This window comes from Phalacrocorax aristotelis, chromosome 3 (assembly GCF_949628215.1).
Source record: "Phalacrocorax aristotelis chromosome 3, bGulAri2.1, whole genome shotgun sequence".
In the NCBI taxonomy this organism is placed as follows: domain Eukaryota; kingdom Metazoa; phylum Chordata; class Aves; order Suliformes; family Phalacrocoracidae; genus Phalacrocorax; species Phalacrocorax aristotelis.
The window spans coordinates 97,522,829-97,546,472 of NC_134278.1; the positions used below are offsets into that span (position 1 = coordinate 97,522,829).

At 37.0% G+C, this 23,644-nt stretch overlaps 1 protein-coding gene across 28 annotated transcripts in view; it reads left to right on the top strand.

Annotated features, from left to right (window-relative positions):
• Window positions 1-23,644, top strand: part of NRXN1 (neurexin 1) — a 726,997-nt gene that overhangs the window by 602,644 nt on the left and 100,709 nt on the right. For 17 of the 28 annotated variants that reach the window (XM_075088611.1, XM_075088614.1, XM_075088617.1 and 14 more), the window contains one exon: window positions 23,077-23,166. The exons of the other annotated variants lie outside the window; for them this stretch is intronic. In XM_075088611.1, coding sequence (XP_074944712.1) covers window positions 23,077-23,166 — 90 coding nt within the window. The remainder of the gene's footprint in view (window positions 1-23,076; window positions 23,167-23,644) is intronic. 28 annotated transcript variants of the gene reach the window in all.

Here is a 23,644-nt window from a genome sequence, read left to right on the forward strand (position 1 = left end):
AATGCCACGCACTGAAGATTACTGTGTTACTAATTTTATTCGTTTTTAAAGGCAACAGGTTTTTCAGATACGCATTCCCCTTCTTATTGAATAGGACTACTGAGCCGTTAATGGTAACTTACAAACCTGCATGTTATTTGTTAAAAATTGGTGTGTGTGTTTATATTATTAAACAAAAGGCAGCAAACCCAGACATGTAAGTGAAAGGTACTGTGGTTTGCATGTTTGCTATTACATAGATGACAGTTCTGGTTTACCTGTTTAAAAGTAGACAATTCTTCTTTTTTTGGGTGGAGTGGGACGGGAAGGTATGTTTCACTAATAAGGAATGCATAAGCCATTCCTGGTAGTAATGATTAGTATTTAGGGTTGGGGGGGTGGGGTGTTGTTTGTTTGTTTTTGGTTTTTTAGTTGGTGTTTGAGTTGTAGTCCAGCTGTTCACCTGCTTTTTTAAAAAATAGAAATAATTTTAAAAATCCACAGGTGGAAAATCATCCTTCAAATAATTTCTTGACAATAGTGTAAAATTTAAAATAAAAATGAAAGTATGCGTGCAGATGACATTATGTATTGCAGGAGCTGTTAAAAAAATCCTGTGTGCTAATGCATTATGAATGAGTGACAGTTCTGGTGGTTAGAAAAAAATAATGGCTTTAAGTTAGACACATTTCTGAGAGGTGATAAACTCTTGAGGGAAAGAAGGATACTGAATGAAATATATCCTGTAGTCTTTCAGATATTCCTGTTTCCCCCTTACCCCCCGTGATTTCTAACTTTTGCAGTGTTTGGTAAATGGTAGCTGAAATAAGATGGTAGAAGCTGGGGAGGAGTGTGTCTTTGTTTTCAAGACCTATGTAACAGAAAGGAAAAAACTAGGTTTGGGTTTTGTTTTGGTTTGTTTCTTTTGTTTTGTGTGTTTTTTTTTCTTTTTACCTAAATGATGAGCCTGAAAATATTGTTGTTTTCCTTCTCTGTTCTGCTTCTTCACAAAAATACAAAGTGGCTACGCCGAGGATGAAGTGCAGTTGAGTTCTGAAGATAGTGGCACACAGAATTTGTTTATACTGAAAATAGATCAATTTAGAAAATACAGTGATTTCCTTGTGGAGATTAGTGGAGTGGAAGGAGGTTGGACGTTTTCTCTGAAAAAGGAAAACAAAAAATTAGAGCTTCTTGAGCTTCTTTTAACAATCCATGCACAAGATGCAAAGGCATTTTCAGTTGCTTCATCAGCCAAGGTACACAATCCCTTGGCTTGCTTTGTTGCTGGATATTCCAAGACTGCCGTCGGCCTTTCATTTTCTTGCCTTTCCCATAATAATATTTTATGGCTCCTGAATGCCACAGCATCGCATTTGAAATCCATCTTCTCCCTTTTCACCTTCTATCGCTTCTCCTTTTGCAGCAGAAGAGCACCTAGCCATATCTTTCACTTATGTTTCCATGCTGCTCCACCAGCTTTGGCACTCTCCATCTGAACCCTTTTTAAAGTCACTACTTCCTTCGCAGACTGGTATTGATGCACTTTTTAGAAAACACACAGGCTTGTCCTGAAGATTATGCTGCCTTTGAGCAAGGTTGATACTGCTCTGAGGATATTAATGGCACCATGTTCAAAGCTACCACTGTCATTTCAGTTCTAAAAGTCGTATTTCTAGAAATGATGTCTTAAAGATATCAGACAACACAGATTGGAAAACGCTGCTGTATCCCATTTAGACGTGCTTCTGCTGTTGCTGTTTTAGAGACTGACAGTAGTACCTGGCAGTACTGGTTAACGAGCTAGCTTGCTCCTTGCTCATGTTTTGGATGGAGGACATGTTGCAGTTGTACTATATGGACAAAATTTGATCCTGTTTGCATGAGTGAGGGCTCATTAGCTTTCATTTCAGTGCTAGAAAGAATATTCTTGTTTGCTTTGTGCCTGTTTTCTGAATCGTTTCTTTCTGCATAATCTCTTAATGTGCCTGCGCCACTGTGTATAAGCACAGACTTATCTCTCCTACTTCTGGGTTTTTTAAAATTAAGAATAGAAACAAGATTAGCAGCTTAATTAGTAAGTTTGCTATTCCTAAATAAGATGGATTTCCTTTTTTAAAAAATAAAATAATATTTTAAAAAATCAGTTGGGTGCCTAAAGCCTACCAACTGATCAATTCTTCTTTCTTTACAAGGAAGGATTATACTCTGAATTACACTTCTGGTTTGAGTGTCTGGCTACAAGACATTCCTTGTTTGTGATCAGCGTCTTAAAATATTGGGTGAAGACTTTCTGAGAGGAGTTTCTGTTCAGAGGCTCAGGATTTACCACTTTCATTGCCTGTGTAGACTTCATACAGCCCCATCTAAATGCTGTAGGTAATGGTACCCAAGGCTCAGTAACAGCTGGTGTTGCATCACTTGCTAGCAGGATGCTGTGGGCGCCCCTGTTGATACTCAAAGCGAGCATCTTTTTCAAAAGAGCTGTGGCTCTGATTGCCCCAAGTCTGTGTGGGATTTGTAGGGAGACTGAACTCAGTCCTGGATCTCAGGATCTGCACAGAGTTTAGTGCTCTTGCAAAGGATTTTCTAGCTGGCATAGCACACATGATTCTCTAATATTGTTTTATGAGCAGTCAAGGATACCCTGCAAAAAGTATCCTATGTCAATGCTCCATAGGGCTTTCATGGTTATTCTGTGTGTTTTATCCTAGAGCTGCATAAAATGCAGAAATGACCCTGGAAGATGAGTAAGATCTAGCATGTTTTTCTTGTACATCATTCTCCATCCCACTAGACCCTAAAGTTATTCTTTCTCTGGGCCAATGCACCTTCAGTTTGTAAATGAGTAGATGTGAAATGAGAGAGCTGTAAAAGAAAAAGAGGTGGGGGTGGCCAGTGGTAGAGGGTAATTATCCTTGTAAAGGTGGCTGGTTGGTTTTTTGGAGTATAGTGGGGAAAAATGTGGTTTAGTCCTAGACAAACGTGAAGGTTTCAGTGTCCTGAAATGGCTGGATGCTTTTCAGAAACAGAGGTTTAGATTTAGGTATACATGTTCTTCCAGACTCCCATTGAAGTCTTTTTCTTTTTTACTCCCAAGTTTCTCTCTTGCCATTTCTGAGTGCAATGCTAGAGCTATGAGGATGCTCACTGCAGTGTCTGCCCTTTATTAAATATTTGCCCTGTTTTCCCATTTCCCCATAGTGTCAGTGGCTGGTGGGTAGCCCTGTGATTGAGAATGGCCTATTGTAGGTTTTTGATAGCTGACTAAGATGCCCAGACCTATACTGGATTTGTAGATTCTATCTTTCTTGACTAAATTCAATGTTATGTCTCTTTACTGAATGTTTATCATCCTTCTGCACCTTCCCAAAGAACTTTAATATTTCACCTTGGCCACTTTTTCAGATAGTGATTTCCCATTGGATGCAGCCTAATTTCCAATCATATTAAACAGGAATGAGAAAACTGCTGGTTGTGCAAAGTTCCTAATCAATAGACTAACCCCACTTTCCATGCAGATCCTTTCTGCTCCTTGTGGCTTACCTTGTCTGCTTCACAACTTAGTTTTAATTGCCCTTCCCAACTGGCTGGCTGCTGTTGTGGTGATGGGACTGCAGCATAATAGCAACTCCAGCTACTACCGTGAACAGGCTGCTCTTGCAACTTCAGTTAGGTAATAATCCTACACTGAAATGTAGATTTGCTAAGAATGCATATATGATAGGAAACCAAAGGACTTGTTAATTTGGATCAAACTTAACTAACACTTATGACCAAAGGAAAAATGGATTAGCAGGAAATTGGTTTTAATAATGTCTAAATATTAATTTCAGTATTTTCTAAATAAAATGTTCTGACTTTGCATGTCAAGATTGCCCAGTGTTTACAGGGGATTTAGGTAACCTGAGAACAAAACATTTAACTTAATTTGAAACAATCTTTTCTTCCTTATCTGAAAGAAAATCTGTTTCAAATAAAATCAAATGGGGGGCAAAAAAATTCTTTCTCACAGCAGTCGTCAGATCTGTATATATTTAACAAGAAAAACAATTTTCTCAATTTTCTAATTTTCCTTCCTTAGTAGTGAAGAGCGTGCATTTTACCAGTCTGGGAAGGTATACTGGAACAAGCTATGTGACTTTCTAAAGCCACAATAATCACCATTTATTGTGAAGGATTTTTCAGAATCACTTTTCTGTGAATAACTCTATACGTTCTGCAGTCAAAGGGAGTTTGCCCTATGCTGATTCTTTTAAAAAACACCATGCAACCAATCCTTTTACCAGTGGGAACCTACTCTTCGGGATTTCCATCATAAATCAGACTGATGCAGAATTTTCTGGATATAAGATGATCTGTCAGATATTGGCCAACATGTCTATGGTTCCAAAGCTGTTCAGACTGCTGGGAATACTCGGCAGTTCCTGGGACCCTGCAGCAGTCTGAGGTAGGCAAATATCTAAAACAAAGTCTTCCCAGTCAACGCTGGATCTCTGGTCAGCCTTAGAAAAGAATAATTTAGTTGCAGCTGTCCTCATGTACCCCGTGGGTCAGCAGATTTTGTCAGGGCATTTGCATGACAGACCTAGATCTGACAGCACGAGCATCTCAGACATGTTGCTTACACAAAAGAGATTGTCCAAAACACTGCCAGACTACCGGAACAGATGTATCTCTGTGACTTGAGAGTATAAATTATGATGAAGCATACACACCAAAGAAGAACCTGGGTGAGAGTCTGTATATGTTGGCAGAAGATGAAACCGCAGGCTGACATTATGGTTACTGCCAAGTACCTCTGCAATATGGCAACTGGCAGCTGAAGCTCTTAGGACTTTGGGATAATACAGAATAATTCTGCTCTGGGTTTTGGTTTTGGTTTTTTGCTTTATCACATAACATTAAACATCTGAGAGCACACATGTTGTTTTTGGGACTTTCTCTGGATGTGTGGGCTAAAGGTTGTTATTGCAGAACATCCAAAGGCTAGGGGAAGGGGGTATCTTACTTAAGTGCTTCTCTTGATCCCTGTTCTGGAAAATAGACAAAGCATCTGCCATCTTTTCATGGGATACACCTGCCTTCAGGGTAAATACTAAGAGTTGGCTATTACCATATTTAGGATAATTGCTATCCATTTGTCTTGGTTTTGTGTGTTCAGATTGACCATAAAATTAACAGGAGACATTTGTGTCAGTACATTTTTTTTCCTCCAGATTGGATTAGTACTTCCCAAGCAATTCATGAAGGTGTCTAACATGCATACCATTGTCTCAGAAAAGCATTCCAAATTCAAGCCCCTACTGCTACTTCTAAAGAGAATCAAAGATCTGTTTTTCAGGCATAAGTGTGGCTGCCAGGAGAGATCTCGAACTCTTTCACAAACATATCTTCAAATATTTTAATAAAATGGACAAAGAGCCTGTTATCACCATATCCATGCAAAATTTTAACGGTCAAGGTGAGGTGGGAATGTAGCAAGTAAATGGTCACTCAGTATTTGCCTTGCCTTGCGTTTGCCATAAGGTAATTTTTCAAACTTCCCTGGCCACTGCTGTTAGGACATAGGATTTTCAGGTTTTTTTCCACACTGAGATAATATAAATGCTCTGACTCGTATTTTATTTATTTATTTATTAGTCCAGCAACACATCGTCTTCACCTTTTCTTCTTACTTGCTTCCTCCTTTGGATAAAAGAATACATCTCAGTTCTCTCTCACGTGCTTTCCTTTGCTGTGGTCAGAGTTTTGACACTCCTACAATCAGATCTGTCACCTTGATAAGTCAACCCCAATGGTGGATATAGAGGATATGAAGAACACCCTCTTCTGATGAGCTGTGAAGCTCACAATCTCATCACTTGCTGGGGGCAACGCTCCCAAAGGCAAAATAAAGACTACCTTTCTGCCCAGGAGGGAAATGCAATGGAAAAGACTTAAGTTTTGTTCACAGCAATTAAGCTTCTGTGGAACAGGTACTGCCCAGCGTCTCCGGTTTTGAATGCCATTTTCCTGCTGTGAGAAGCTAGCAGTGCCAGTGAAACAAGGACATCTCATAATACTTTCTTTCCCCTGGAGATAACAGTATTCGGAAAGAACAGGAGGACTTCTCAGGAACTCTCCATCTGGGAATATGTCAAAGATGAATTATACAGTGCAAATGAACACTTTATGTGTCAATTTATGCCATATATATAAAATTAGGCTATAAATGTGGGTCTAAAATATTTAGTCCATGGAATTAGTAAGAGGAAAAAGGGAGAAATACCAGCTAAGTCAATAGTTCCTTGGTTACCAAGTAACATCTCATCCTTCTAGATTTTGAAAGGAGAATTGATGAGTGTTCCTTATGGCCTTTCATGTGTCCATGGAGTCATGTCTCCCTGGGGTTGTTTATGTTGAGGTATCCTTCTGGGAATGTCTGCTGGTAATTATTACAGCTAAACCTGCTCCAGTTTTATCGGAGATAATGGGGCATAAATATGAATGAGTTAACTTTTTTTTTATTTCTACAAAGTCTTTGACAAAGTTCCATATGTGAAAATATTCAGGATGAAATTACATAATCCTGGTGGTAAAGGCAAAATTCTTTCATGGATCAGACCCTGGCTTATGGAGAAGAGAGGCACAGATTCCCACCTGGTGAAAAACAACACGGTAAATCCATTGATTTTCAGTTGAATTATGGTAATTTAAACCTTAAGTTATATCTTTATTAACATTGATTTTTTTTAAAAAAATAATTTAAAAGTTAGAAACCATGCATACTGGCTGTATTAGAGATGGTTTTGAGATAATTGACAAAGAAAAATGAGTGAAGTACTGAAAAAAGAGTGTATGCTTCCTTTGAGAGGCAATGAAAAAAATGAAAAGTATTTAAAGAACAACAAAAATTTATTTTAAATCAAGCATTTAAAACCCATGATTTTTTACATTTATAAAATTTAAAAATTAAAATGTTAGCTTTATGCAATTTAATTGCATTTTTTCTAGTGAAAAATGTTGTAAAATCTTCCTTTCCTTAAACAACTTTTTAATCTTATATAATGATTAAAGTATTTTTTCATTCTTGTCCCAAAGTTAAAAAAATCAACTTGCTTTGTTGAATAGGCATCGTACAGTAAAAGAGAAGTTGATGTATGACAGATAATCCGCACAGGTGAGATAATTTGAATTTTTATAGAAAATATTTTTAATTAATTGCACTGGCTCAAGACAAAGGCTTAATGCTGTAGACAGCTCATGGATTATTTTCATTAGCAATCAAAAAACAAGTAAGATCCAAGAATGTTTAGAATGCTAAAGAAAATATTAATGGAACTGTATTTAAATCAATGGTCCATTTCCCCTCTAAATGATTAGTGGTGTTTGTGGTTTTTTTCCTATTCCCATTTCTTTTTTCTCCATATATTTTTAAAAGTTATGTTAGTGGTAGAAGAGCTGAAGAAATTAGGAGGAAAAATGGATCGGGTCAAGTCCGCTTCTTTGCATAAATTGCTTCTCCAAGTGGATAGCTTAGGAGAAAACTCCTGCACTTAGAAATTTCCTTTCAGTTTCCAGTCCAAACACTACAGTTCATCCCACTTCGTTCTTGTATGTCTTTTCACAAAATAGTTTTCTTATTTCTCTGCTCAAAATAGATTAAAAATTAATCTTAGTTACTGAGCCACAAACCAGCAGTTAAGTGATGGATGTAACTAGGCCAGCATGCTACCTTACCTTTGCCAATATGTAACCGCACAACTGATTTCTTGCATCTTTTTCTGATTCATAGACCTCTGACTACTCTTTGGCTATGATTAAATGTATTTTTCAGCATGTATCTAGGTCTCATTTTCAGTATAATTTTATTGTTCATGTGCAAGATTGATGCTAACAGAAATGGTGATTTATTTTCCCATTCTCTTTGGGTAAAACTGTTACAGTTCATCCAAAGTCAGTGAATTTTTTTTTTTAAAAGCACTCCTGGCCTTTGAGAGATTATGAAATTGTTCTATCCTGCTGTCCTCTTTAAATAAAGAGCCTAGGTGATACTCAAATACAACACTACAGTAAGTCTCTCTTCCAAAAGTGGTTTCAGTAGAGTTTCGCAAATCAGCTTTTTAATTTGACAGCTTATCAGGTTTTTCTGTCAGATAATGCTATATAATAATGCTTCTCTAAGTCTGCAGACAGTTTTTCTTTTTTCCTTTATTTTTCATCTTGGATATCCTGGTGAAATACAAAGGCTCATCCCTTCTTAGACTTGATAGATCCTGTAATTAAATTCAGATTTTGATAAAATGTGTGGCACGGTTGTCATTACTTGATCACAGAATGTATAACACCTTTCAGTTAAATACAGCAAGATGGCACAATGCATCTAGTTTAGAAGGACAAAGAAAATGTCAAATGAGCAGTGATTGAGAAAAAGGTGTTCTAAAATACTGAAAGAAACAGATAATCTGCTCTTTTTGTGTCTTATGGCAAAGGATGGTGTCCATACCTGCTTACCATAATTAGACACAGGGTGATATGAAAATGGAATTTCTGAGGAAGACCACAAGCTGTGGGGATTTAAGTTAGAGGAAGAAAGTGGGAGTGAAAACAGATCTCAGAATGAGACATGGCAAATCTGTCACATCTGGTCCTATTCACCGCTTCAGGAAGGTCATTATTTATTAACAATTCTGGTAAAAGACAGATCACAAAAGATGAAACATCGCCAATACGTTGAAATTCTTTTGCATACTTTTATTTGGTTGGACATATGTTTTTCATGTAACCTGCAGTATCACAACTTATCCAACGTAAGAGGATAAGATCATAGCAGAGGATTAACATATTGTTGGTTAAAAAGAAAAAGATTCAATCAGTCTTTACCAAGGAGTTTTAGCTACTCAGTAGCTTCTTTAACATTACAGTGCTGATATCTGTGATAGAGTCAATATCTTTAAGGATATTTGTCATCACTCTTTTCTTTCCCGAGGCAGGACCATCTTCTCAATGCAAAGTTTTGAACACCAGAATCCGTTCAGCCTGCCCTCTCATAGGTTCACAGCTGTCTCATTCAAGTTTACACAGGTCTTTACATAACGTGTCACTCACGAAGCCAAACCAATATCCACTGACTTCAGTAAAATTACTTTTGTGTGACACCGAAGTGAATAGTGTTGGTATGGTTGTGACTGTGCTTCTCACTTTATATGCCTTACTTGGTGGAATACACATGCGTTTGCTTTAAGAGTGGTCGTAATGCTGCTGGTGGCTGATAGAGCATGCAAGGGAAGAATATGAGAGTGTAGTGCTGCTGTGTGTTCCTTCTGCCATGCAGTTTGTTTCCATTAGCTTCTGGGGCAACCCTGAAGTCAGTTTGAAATGGGAGCCTTTCTCAGGACAGAACAAATCAATGCAGTGTTGAGCTTTCCAACCAGACAATCTATCATATGGAAAACAAAATTAATTTCTCTGCAGTGCTATTGTGTTTTAGGAAGGTGAGGTACTATTTTATTTGGGGCACATTTGTGCATGTGTCCCCAGATATATTTTACTGGTGGTGTGAGGTGCGACAGCAGAATAGTACTTTATGTCTTCAGGATAAGAACTTCCATTAAACTAATTCAGGAGGAGTAACTATAATTCATACTGCAGCAGGTAAAACAGCAACCTGCTTTGTCCTAGATATATTTTCAAGAGACTGAACCACCTTAACCAGGTATCCAAGAGGACACAAATTATTGCTGTCTTGAACGTATGAATATGTACGTGCTTTAGACTCTTTCTCCCCTTTGTGCCATATGAACACAGGAGAGAAGATATATACCTGTCTCTTCATCCTGCAGCGTCGTTAGCTTTCTGCAGTCTTAAGCCCTGTTAGTTAAAAAAAGAAAACATCTTGAAACTGCAGAATCCACACTTTTGAAATAACATTTTCTTTAATACTTTGGATTTGTGATTAATGGCATCTTGGTTGAAACCAGTTCTACAGGACTGTTGTTTTATATTGTGGATTTAAAAGTAAGTTCAGAGTAAGTAAGAGTTACCTTGACCCTAGCAAGGTGTAGCTAAACCCAGAGGGTCTTTTTTGCAGTCTATCCTACCTGTCAGAAAAAGACTGAAAAGCTTGTATGATTTATATAACCTAGAATCCTTATGAGCTTCACAAGAGTCAGATTCTGTAGTATACACAATTTCAAATAAATTTGAAGTAGAAATTGAACATCCATCTCTGTATCAGAAGCACAAAACATTGTGAACAACATTCTGATTTCAACCCAAGCAGACGTTAACTAAATTAAAGGCAGTGAAATGATGCTTTTACAAATTGGTTTAATTGAGATGTGAATGGTTTATTTTCCTCAGTAGACTATTTCTAAGGCATTAGATTACCTTCCGCATGCAGCATCAAGTTTAGTGGACGTTAAAAGAACAGCATGAAACAGTGTTGTCAGGGTTAAGTATATATAAAGACAATTTCAGTCTTCCTGTTTTACAGAACTGATGGGCATTAATAGACTACTGGTTGACAATTTTTAAATTACAGTTGCACAATAGGGAGAGAAGAATAAATATGCCCTTTTCGAAGGAGCAAACAGTACCAGAAGTTTAACTGTAGCTGGGTATAGGGCTAAGTCTTGAAAACATGCTCTCATTTTCAGAACACAGCAATTGCCTCATAGCAGTTGTCAACCAAAGGATTCTTGAGCATCTCACTTTAGGGTCCTAGTCCTGTAGTTCTCTCTCATGCAAATTCATGTGTGTTTTTTGACTGAACTAAAATACAAACTCAGACTAAAGACAGTGCTGTGGTTGCACCGTCAATTCCAAAAAGCTGTGGTAGGATAAGGTACACGTTAAGGATTTAGACAGAATGGTTTCAGGCTCACTTTCAGAGTTCCTCTTCCTCTTTTTAACTTCTCTGGTGCTCACAGGTATCCTGTGTGTATAAATCATCCTTTATGAACCAAATTACCATCCATAGAGGTGCAGCAGCGTTCGGCATTGCAGTGACTTTGGGGAGCCTACATATCACAGCAACACATCTCATTGTCAGTCCCAAAGCTGATGGGTACTCTTCATAGAGGTGATGAGCAGTGAATATAGTTAATTTTTCAGTAGTCAGCTTGAGATAACCTCAACATTGCATACAGCGAAGATTTATCAGTGAGGAGCATTCGTTGACTGGAAACATGTACAGTGGGGTTCTGTACTGGGCTTGAAAATATATCACACTTTTGTAGGTGCGCTGGAAGTCTGTTTAAAGTCATTGCTGATGATGTGTGACTGATACAAAGATGAAAAAAACTGGTAAATAATAGTGAGGGCAGGGCAAATGTGTGTGAATATGATCACCTGGGAAGCCCGGAGGATTTAAAGAAAGTTGCAGTAAGCACCGCTGCAGCGCTAAGTACCAAGGTATAGGTTTAAGAGGAAATAATAAAGGTTATAGCAATGTAGACAATGTCCTGGAAATGTAGAATTCTGAGAAGTCACTTGTGGGAGTCTCATCTTCCAAGTTGCTCCATATGAAGCATCATGTGATGCTGTGACAAAGGACTTCATGGAAATCGCTTTGTGGGCACAAAAGGCTAAAATGTAAGAGTTGGGGAGGATTTTACCACCCTTTACAGCACTTTGAAACCAGCTTTGGAAGAGGTGTCAAAGTCTATACCTGGTGTCTGTGGTTCCATGGGAAAAAAAAAAAACCAGTGCATGTGTAACAAGAGCCCAAAATATGTGCTATCTTGACTGATTTATAGTGTCAAAAAGAAAACTATACAGTGACTTGATTACAGTATAAGTGCTTTCAGGGGGAGAAAACACTAGAAGCCTACAGTGCTCTTTGGCTGTTCCTAGAAAGCCATTACCAGAACTAAGAAATTAATGCAAGAAATAGAGCACGATTTCAACAGTGAGCCTTGGAATTCACTGCTGAGAGATTTTCCCCTACTGTGTGTCACCACATTAGGAGAAGACATTTTCCTGGAAGACCTGCTTGAGGTTATTACACATTATGGATTAACCAAATAATAGTTTTATGGCTGAATACAGGGTCAAGTGGGTCAGTATTCATATCCTGTGATATGCAGATCAGATTATGTCTAAATCTATATTAGGAATGTATTATCAATCTACGAATAATGCCATGGTAGCGTTGTGTTCATAAAGTAGACATAACTATACCTTCCCAGGAATTAAGTCAAGTCAGAGCAGAAAAGAGAATGTTTCCAGGTATAATTTCTATATCCAGAAACATTATTGTGCTAAACAACAGCTACACAATGCCTTAAACATGTCAGTTGTATTGCATTAAACTGAGAATATGCTTGCAAAAGAGCAGAAAGAGAATAGTGAAAATATTACCCCAATCCTAATGTATCACTCATCTTTCTCTTTCTCAGTTTTGTATATTTATACATCCATAAATCCTGGTAGCTAGGGAAATTATTATTAGTTAGCCACTTGCTTAGCCATTCTATCTGATATCTCACAGTTTTTTACATGTATTTTTTCCAGTAGCTGACTTTAGTTAAAGAGCATTCTATGGTGTAAGCCTGTGTACAGCTTTTCCAGCTGAGCTGGAGGGATGAGCCATGTTGCAAGAATCTGTCAAAAATAATCTGCTGTCTGTACACTTTCCTTATCTGCCATAGCTCTGTGGATGTGATCGCCATGGGTGCTCTGTGCAGAAAACAAAACGGAATGCTACTGTGGTCTTCGTCAGAACCGCGTTTTAGCCTTGTGCTTTATTGATGGTAACACTCCATCCTGGCAGCTAGGCATATTTTAATCTTAATTGGATTTAGTTCATCCTTAGCCATGAAAGTTTGTTTATAAATTCTAGTGTTTTACTTTGGAAGTAGTGGCAAATCCATGCACACATTAACAAAAGCAAGGACGGTAGGCAGTTTCCTTTTTCCATCTAATCTATTAATTCCATGGCAGTACTTTTATGGGTGATGGTGGACAGTGGATTGATGAAATTCTGTAGTCCTTCCTTCTTAAAGTCCTGAATTTTGTCTTGAAAATATGCTTATTAAACTGAAAGACATTAATATTTTATTACTAAGCCATCTGCAAGTTCTAGCTGTTAGTGTATTATCTGCTTAGAATTAGATGTTTATTTAATTCTTCATTCTCAGTACTGTCATTTAAAAATAAAAATACTTTAAGTAGCGTATTGCATTATATTTTAATAATGCATTAGTGCTTCGTGTTAGAGACGTTACTAGAATTCATAGAGCTGGAAAGATGATAATATCCTTATCTAATTTCTTCAACATAGTGGATTTCAATCTGTTTTTAAAAGGTCAAGTGGTTTCCTGAGAAAAAGTGGATGTGTAAATTGTGCTAGCAGAGCTATTTTCTTTCGAAAGTTGTTCTTTTCCCCATTTAACATTTCATAAGTGTTTCAAAGTAGTTGAGTCTACTTCTTGGATATTGCATTAGTAAACGGATTTTTGTAAAAGAAAATGAAAAATTAAACATATTGACAGTTGACTAGTGATTACCTATTTCCTTGCAAATTCATATACACTTAAATAGTTCAGTATTGATTTTTTTTTCATTCTGCTCAGATTAACTCTGAAAATCAAGCCAGTAAATTTAGACATACATGAAAGTTAGCTGACGGCTTTGCACTGTCCATCTAAAATGTGGCCTTGTTAACTTTAAAACAGAGTAGCTCCTCATATGAAAGTATTTTCTGGGCAAGAGCTTAAAGAATTGGGGTATCTAGATTTAGCTGGTGCAGGTTGGATCCATAGGTGTTAGATCTGGCATTGCAGTCAGTGGCTTTCTCTTGTAGTTGCCCAAGGCTACCTTAACACCAGCTGTCATCTGAAAACATCCAAGAAGATCTGTAGCTTCAAAGGCTTTTTCAGGCCATGATTTAGCAAGGCTAAATCAAATTGAGAATTGCTTCTGTAGTTGATGTTCAGCATGTCTTTAAGTGCTTCTGCCGAATAGAGTGCACTGAAATGGACTTTCCATAGGAGTGGTTGGTGATAATACTGACAGCCTTTCTTGTGCCTGTCCCCCCTCACAGGCGCTGTGTTCAGCAGTGGGTCTTTCCCCCATTTTCACGTGGAGAATACAAGAAGTCATGAAGCATAGATTTCAGGAAAGTGATAAATATGTTATGGTAACCATTTTTTTTCCCCTCCCTTGAGAACTTCCTAAATCATAAAAGAAGGAAACTATAGAAGTTTTGGACATAGAAATTCAGAGCATTTGAGCAACGCAGTTTTCAATTTTCTTCAAAATCAAAATCTCAAAGCAAAATAAAATGTTCACAGTAATTCTTAGTCTTCTCAGTTAGACTACACAAAAACCTGAGGTGAAACATAATCACAAGGGGAAAATTTGCATATTTTAAAAAAATTAACTGTTTTCATAAAAAGTTATAGTGACGTGCTATGTACCACAGATTAATTTAAATGGAAAATATTAGTGAAGCTTTGTTTTAATGTATAATTAGGGAATCATATTATTTCACATTTTAACAGATAAAACTAAAACATTGCTGGGAGTCTACCCACAGCCGTTACGCTACTGCGTGGTAGACGGCTCGTTATAGTTCTGCAGTCCTAAAGCACTCCTCTGCTTTTATCTCAGTGAGCAGCTGTTTCTATTATTTACAGTTTCTGTTTCTATGTCTTGCCAAAAGCATTAAAAGAAACCCTATGTGTACAAGTTTAAACCTTTCTATTTGAAATAGATTATTCTTTTATAGTTAAATGTCTGCAAGGCATAAATACACAAATTGAAATGCCACTTTTAGACAGAACTGGAAGTCTGGAGCTTGCTTTGGCCAAGGGCTACTTTTTTGCTGCACTGCTGACACAGAACAGATTTTTGTATCTTAAATGCCATTTTCTATCTGTATGGGTGCATTTGGTTTCTTCTGCTTGGCAAAGGCTTGTCCAAATAATGACCTCAGTTTTGTTGTTTCCATTGGCTTGCGTGTAATCATGTATATCTCTAGAATTAGCTGACGCAGCCTCAGCAGATGTAGTGAGTGTGACAAAGTACCTGTATGGCCCAGGACTTTGGAGCATAGTGGTGGTTAAATCTAGCATTTTCATGTTTGTGAAAGAACATGAAATCAGCATTTTTAATATTTGCAGTTGCAGTAAAGTTAGTTTGTGTGCTGTTGAGGGTTGATGCTGATTGCCTAGGATTTCTTAAGTTTTTTATGTCTTCAGTCATGTAACGAGCATGAAATTATCATAACTGCACCCTGCATTGCCTCCGAACAGTCTGCTAGAGCAGTTCAATTGCAGTAGCTTTGGTGATCGCAACTGAAGGCCAAACTCTATTTTCTCTTATAAATGACATAATCAAGAGCAGAATTTAACTCCAGAAATTTTTGTTTTATTGTTTCAGTTAACTTTTCACGTTGCAAATTGTCCAGAAATAATATATGAAAAAAATACATAGAATTTCCCAAAGCCTTTCACTGACTACGATAAAATGCAAGGATACGAGCAATGGCCTTTTGACAGTTTGTCCTGTTCTGCCCTTGGAACTTGCAGTGTGACTAAACTTAATTAGGAGGCTTGTACGTAGTTAATAAGATCTTTCTTATTAACGGCTTCTACCTAATGCTTGATACTCATGGAGTTACAGACCAATAGAAATTTAAAATAAGAGCTGAGCACCGTGTTTTCCATTTGCCATTGTTCATTTATGTAATGTATTATTTCTGTCAAGAGACGTTCTGTATAGCAGCTCTTTGCTAACATGAAATGGAGATCATCCAGATTGCTACCTGGGCGAAAGTCAATGGAACACATTCAGTTGTTCCTATCTCAGACTTAGCTAATTTTACATACAGTAGGGTTGAAATATTCTCCATTTTTCCAGCTGTCAAAAACCTGTTGAATAAGAAACTGCTTACAGTCAACTTATGGTTAAATTTCTATAAGAAAAGTAACATTAAATGCTGTGCCATTATGATTTTGAAACAGTTTTACCTTGGAGAACTGCAAAATGTCACTCTTGGAGTGATGTGGGGCAAGGTACTGTACTTATAACAATTTTTTTAATACTTTAATCTTCCTCTTTAATGATTTCTATCAATTTCCCTGCCTATTTTAGCAGCAGCCATACAATATTAGCTCCTTAAATGCTGCACAGGCAGTACAAAGGCTCTTTATAAAACACCAGATAACAAAATATGACCTTTAATTTATCAGACAAGCCCTATGTTTTCTTATCTCCTTCTTGTTGCTTTTCATCTTCTCTTGCTTGCTTTTGATATAATACAGCAATCTCTCAAAGTAAGCAATCCAACACTGCATAAACTGAGACAGATACTGCATTATAGTGAGGAAGTGAGAGTCAGGAAGAGCACACTCTTCGTTTAATTACTAATTAATCCAGTGAAAAATAATCAAAAACAAAACAGGGCGGAAGGTAGTTGATTTGAAGTGAAGGTTCAGATCTCCCTGAGAGGTTAATGAGAGATCTCATTATTACAGTTTTATCCTGTAGAAAGTTGTAAAAATATGATTTAGTTTGTTTAATATGCAAGCATGAAACAAGGAGCTTACAGGTGAACGCAAGATGTTTTGGTACAGTCTGTAGTATCAGTGGAATACACATACATCTTCCAATAAATCTGACAGTTGGATTCTTCTCTAAGGCAACCTAAGTTTTGTTCTGTGTTTAGCAGTGTTATAAGCTACTGATGAGATATTTCACTCTCCTATGCAGACTTCTCAATATTATCCTCTTGGGATACCCAATATTCATTATAAGGAATTTGGGAGTTCCTGTAGGGTGAAAAGGGCCATATTATGTCATGGTAATTTAACATGAATTTGCCAGGTTTGACATTTTAGAGTTTGGAGAAGCTGTACCTCATGGTGGTTTCTTCTTTTATTGGTTAGCTCTTCTGGAATAAGGTAAGGCATTGTGGAGTTGCACTCATTACTTATTTTCTACAGGTTCTTTCTCTAACTTTAGAGTTTCTTTGCGCTTTTATCTTCTCACCAAGGTGATGGTAAGGTTTGTTCATGATGTCCAATGGGAAAAGATACACATCCTAGAACTGTGTGTCTGCCTTCCCTTTGAACACTGGAGGATGCCCAAATCAGCCTTCTGGATATGTAACTCCTCGGACAATAGTCTTTGAGGCAAACCCTCCTCCATCTCTCCCAACTCATCACCCTCCACATTGTAACAGGTAGAGCTGGCATATTTTAGCAACAGAAAAAGACATGCAGCTTTATCTGATCCATTAAGAACTTTCTTATTCCTGGATCAAATACCAGATATGCAAGTCTGTAAGCACTCTGCAAAAATCGGGGTCAGAGCAGTGTCAGAGTCCCCTAGAAAAACACTGTGATTTACTGGGGTGAACCTGGACCTCTTGTTCTCTGCCCCATCCAACCCAGTCTCATGCTTGTATATCCTGGACCCAGGGTGTTGTGATGGAAAAGGTGATCTTGTGTTTGCAGGCATAAAGACAAGCTTACTGATGATTGCTGAGGACAAGATGCTTGGAGGTAATAGTAGGGCTATTTAGGAAGGCAAACAGGCAGGATCAGATGATGGGATGTGCTGCAGGCTATTTAGGAGCTAAGTTTGTTAGGAGCAAGACTTGCTAGAGGTCTACAGTGGCAGGTGAAGTAAGATTATGTCCTAGCACACCCTACTCATTGTGCATGGAAAGTCTGGGAACATAGTTTAAGGTCTGAGGCGTACATGTGGGTGGGGAGCCCTAGCCTGACTGACCTTTCTAAGGGGATCTCTGGTCAAACAGAGCGATGTAGACATAGGCACTGAATTCCTTAGATAACAGTTAAAGACTATTTAAATTTTAATCTTAATATGTCTTTAGAGAATGTCTGTATATTGGCTATTGGAAATGCATTATGGTCTGAATCTATTTTATTGTTAACATCAATTTCAATTTATGTTGTAATTATGATGATACTGAAAGCATCCACGTATGGCCAGGACATCAAGCCAGCGTGAACATCAGCATGACAGAATTATGTGCAAGTTATGTAAAAGTTTGTGTCTGCAGTTGATAGCACTTAAAATGTCACTCCTTTTGCTGGGAAGAGGTCAGCCACATGTACAAAATCATCTGTTGTATGAATTTTAGACCACAGTCTTTGCATCTCCAGTTTATTCCAACATTAATATATATTTGTATACACAAATGTGTGTGCACAGTAATAGATTATTTGAATGAACTTTAGTATGGGCCACTACCAAGATTGTGCTTTTGTTTCCCAGCCTGGCCATGTGAGACACTACGTGGACTCTTTGCCCCTGTACCACAGAGCTGTTGTGGCTTCTTCCTATGCTATGCAGCTGACCCTTCAGTCAGGTTTTGTCCCCAGCTGCATCTGGAGGAATGATATGAGTCTCTGCCTTCCTCTTGCAGATGTCAGGGGAGTCATGATTCAGAAATAGCAGTGTCAAGATCATGATGACAATAACTAGGGAGAGGGGGATTTGTAAACGGAGGTAGACCTTGGTTTCATCACTTTATTATTTATTTCCTTAGCAGATCACTGAGACTAACAAGGTGAATTTGTATTCTGTTAAACAGTTTGTTTCAAAGAAAATATTCTCTAGTCTAGGTTGTTCTTCACAGACTCTCAATTTTCAACCTTCTTACTTATTCTCTTTCAAGGATGCTGCTATTTCACATCAATAACTGACACCTTTATTTCACAGAACAAAATAGAATTACACTCCAGCACTGACAATATAATAAATCAGGAGAGATAAAATACACATTAGTGAAGTTCACATAGTTGATTTGTCCCATCTGACCTATAGATATAAAGGTATGATTAAAGTTTTTTTGGACTGCTTCTTCTCAATCTTGCCACAAGATTTAGCTCCAACTCAAAGATTTGACCTTTGCTGCTCCTTTCTGCTTACCTTGATTCTTCGGAATTATTGTTATTCCCTTGAAGCCTTTCTGCCTGTACAGAATTAACACTGTGTTGTGACAAAATATTATCTGTTTGGCAGAAGAATGAAGCCATCTAGAATTCAATCAGTTAGACAATGTCGCGGTGAACATCCTGAATGAATCATTCCTACCTAGCTTTTTTTAATCAAAGAAATCTCGGCCATATAACCAGGAAGCGTCATGCTGGATAGTCACATAGCTGTCTACAATTAATGTGTAGGCATATCAGTTATTTTTTACAAATTATGGTCGAAAAGCATGCCTGCCAGAGCACTTAATTTTTCAGACAGGTAACAGAAATAAAATCTCAAAGCCACAGGTTTATTTAGAAGATGAAAATATTTATTAACCTTCTGGGAAGTGCTTTTACTGAAGAAGTTCCTTGTGGTTCACCATATTGGTAAAAACAAGCATAAATAAACATGAAAAATGTGCATGGAATACTCCTGAGAAAAATAATATGTGGTGTTCATGTTTTCCCTATTGGGGGTAATATTACCAGATGAATTAAATGCACATAGTTTTACTGAACTCAGTGGGGCTATCCAGATTTGTTGTAGCTGAGTGTATGACCCAAACCAGCTGTTTGAGAAGAAGCAGTATTAAAAAGATGTGTGGTTTTTATGATGTAATAATAGGGTGTTTGTTGCTTTTAATGTCATTCCATTATTTTCAATGTTATATATATATATATTTATTTTTTTTAACGTAGTTCTTAAGTTACCTCTGTGTCTACTCTTTTCATCATTGCTAAACGTATGTGTTCTCCTTGAAACTAAATCTGGCTAAGTTCCACACCATTTCCCCCTAGCCTTTTCATGTATATTATATACTAGAAGAATTTAAGCTAATGTAACAGTTGTCAAATTGAGATGCATTTGACAATGCACTTTTCCTCTGATGAGGGATGGGCTAATGTAATCAGCAGTTATTTTTTCGTGTGACCTTTACAAATCAGATGGTTATTTCCTTGCTTTTCATTTGTATTTTGCTCCCAGTGGTGCATGACTGCTGCAGTTAGTATAAAACATAATTTATAGATAAATCACATTATAATAGGGTGCAGTACTCTCAAAAAACATACATACTGCATGGACTTTTAAATGAACTAATTCAAAGAAATGTGTAAGCTGGCCAAGACTAAATTTATGCTGTTAATTCACAGAGGAGTTTCCACAATCATCATAGAGATGTCTTGGGGCAGCTGCCAAGCAGTGAAAGTGGAGGCAGCAATAAACCTTGTCTAGGATAAATCCTCTGTTAGTAATGGAATTACAGTAGAGAAATGCCATAGCATTAAGGATTCAGACCGGCAACTGCAGAGGGTGCTTCTACCAAATGCACCTAATTTACACACACTGGTTGAAAAACCAACATAAAGTTTAATGCTTTCCCAACATATGCAGTTGTGAGCACTGTTTCACTTTGATATGACTGTATGGTTCTTCTGAGGTCTAGGGAGCATTTCTTCATGAAAGGCATCCAGTGAGTAACAGTGGGTGAATCTGATGAGTGAATGATGATTTACATCCATGAGACTCCTTTCCATTGCGTTAATAGATTCCTTATGCCTATAAACCTCTTCTGAACAATTTAGCTTTTTCTTATAAATGACATAGAAGAATCCTGCCTACCCCCCCTTTTTTTTTTAAATATAGATAACAAAAAATAAAAAAACCCCAGTACCCAGCAGCAACAAAACCTCATGATTAATTTGTTTTAAGTTAAGGAAACCTTTTGGAAAGAGGTCATTCTTTCACTTATTCAACAGATCACGCCTCAATAAAAACATCTTCTTGAAAAGCTAAACACAAGTGTTAAAAGAAACTGGCTGTCAGGGAATATAAATTATTAATTCACTGGTGTGTGTACATATATATATATATTTTTAATAGAAGATACAAATCCAGAACAGAAACATGGAGGATCACACTAATTATCATTGTTCCCATCTCGGTCATATGACTTTTCTCTTGGTTTTCTTGTACTTCTCAAATTTCCATTTAGTCACAAGAAGTTTGTTTGTTGTAAATGAAGGAGCTGAGGATGAAAAGCAGTGATTTTAAAGATCATAACAGGAGAAAAAAAATTTAAGACATTCTGTATTCTTAGAACATCACAAGAGTTATGTTCTGAAGCTTTTTATTCTAAATTTTCAGTTTCTTGGAGAGGTAGAAAAAGTAAAGTTCCAATAAAATATTGTTTTACAGAGAATGTTTCTGAAAGTTGGGAATAGAACAAAATATTCATATGAAAAAAGTATATATTTTTGTATATATACCTATGCACTTTCTAATATTGACATGCATATAGAAGTTCACAGACCATATTTGCCCAGAGAAGTTGTGGATGCCCATCATTGGAAGTGTCAAGGTCAGGTTGAATGGGCTTTGACCATCCTGGTCTAGTGAAAGATTCCCCTGCCAATGGCGGGGCGGGGGTTGGGGTAGATGATCTTCAAATGTCCCTTCCAACACAAACCATTCTGTGACTCTACATTGGAAAGTGAATAGGACAAGTATATCCTCTCAAAAGAAAATAGATCAGCCTTTGGCATAGTGAACGATGCCCATACTAAACCAAATGAGGGAGACATAAAACATGGAAAGTAGCAGTTCATGTCACTGCAGAACAGGTATCTGCATGAAACCACTGTGGTTTCTGGCACAGAAGCTGTTGCTCTTGCTGTTTCTGAGGGCTATGGTACTGATTCTTCTCTGCAAACATCTTATGGCTTATGACGCTGATAGTGGCGATAATTGCCTGACAAACTAGAACATCGGTCATCTGAATTTGGATAATCCTTTGGTTTGATAATTAGCAGTAGGATCCTTCTAGCTCAAGAAAATTAATTCCTGAGCACTACGTGGGCTACTGCATCCTGTACTTATATTTCCACTGCAGATACAGGACTTGTTTTTTTGGTGGGTTTTGAAGTCAAAGACAATATGCACGTTTGAGCTAGGAAGATTGCCTTTGGATTCAGACCTAAATTAGGAATGACTGCTTTTTACTCATCTGGCTCTTCTTATCTCTCAGGTTCTTTACTAATATGAACCAATACATTGGAAGAAAAAGGTATTGTTGGTCTAAAATACTACTGCCACCAAATCCCTGTACACTGAAGGAAGTGTCTAGGACTACCATTCTCCTAAGAAAAGTTTTAAGCAGAAGACATGGTTTTCTGAGGGATCACACCTAGATCATTCAAACACAAAAAGGTGTAATTAGAAATCAATATTTAAAGTTATTTGCTAATTATTCGGCGTTCTCTGGTATTTTTCTGATTGTACCAGCCTTATTTTATCTCATTGTTTTATTTAAAGAAGTCAAAGATCTCTGCACAGACTACGAATAGATATGGTTTGCAAATATGACAAGTTTGTGTTTTGCATTGCCGAGTTCTGGTTAGTTCTTCATTTATGAAGCCCCACTACAGATGGCCTCTCGCTAAATTTTAAATCGCTTCCACGTTTCAGAACCAGGCTACCTTTCAGCAAGTCACTTTTGTCAAAGCCTTGGTGTTCCTTCAAGACGTTGTCAACGTGTCCTATGAGAATGTACAAACAGTGAATACCCTGGTCTGTTCTGTACCATATATTTGAATCTCTGGAAATTTATTTAAATGAAGTGAATAAGAATGTATTTCTTCTGACTAGGAAATAAGTTACAGCAGGTCTATTTCCAGACAGCAGAAGTAAGTGTGCCTTAGATGGTGATTAAGAGTTGTGTCGTCTTCTTCTTTAAATGACTAACCTGGAGTGAGAGGTTGGATGTCTTTTGAAAACTTAAACCTGTTTCACCTGAACATGTTTAACTAGTTAATAAGAAACATCAAAAAAGACAAAACCCTGAGGTCAATGATCATTTTTTGTAAAGCCATTCGATGATGTTTAAATTTGTTTTTTGGGTCTGTCTATAACATAAGTTTAATAACCTAGCTCAAATGCAGATTTCTAATTTTCAATTAACATAGGAATAATTTTGTTTGCTAAAATAAAATAAATGAATGAATGAAAAGTCTGAACCATGAAATGTTCTAGGTAGCACTTTTTAAAATTCCAAATTTCAAAAAATCATGTGGCAACTGTATAGCTCAAGCTTTAAGTATTAACTTTTAACCTTTGACCTTACAGATTTTAACCAATGAAATGTCTCTTTAAACTTTAAAGGAAACAATGATAACGAGCGCCTGGCGATTGCTAGACAGCGAATTCCATATCGACTTGGTCGAGTAGTTGATGAATGGCTACTCGACAAAGGTAAAAAACATTGATTAAAACTTCAAATAAAAAAATAATTTGAACATAACCAAGTAGTACTTCATTGTAACACTAATAAACATAAAAAATAAATTTCAGTAAAACTAAATTAAAAACAAATTTAAAAAAGTAAAATATAGAGTAATATTTGCATACCTTGTATAATAATTTCTATACATTTCTAGAAGTACCAGCTGTTTAATAATCTTACCCTGTTAACTTAAGGTTAAAGGGACTGTTAAATATAATCCACTAACTCAATCTATGAAGGTACTCATAGCAAACATTAACCAAAAATTATAAATCATTCATAGATTATATTACATGTTCCAGCATCTAAATTATTAACTAAAAATATATGTAGTTATGATATCTTCATTATGGTCCTGAAAAAAATTTGTTTAAACTGTAGGTATCTTAAATAGTGGGCAATATGAATTGCCAATCAAAATGAAGTCCCTTTAACGTTTGCAACCTT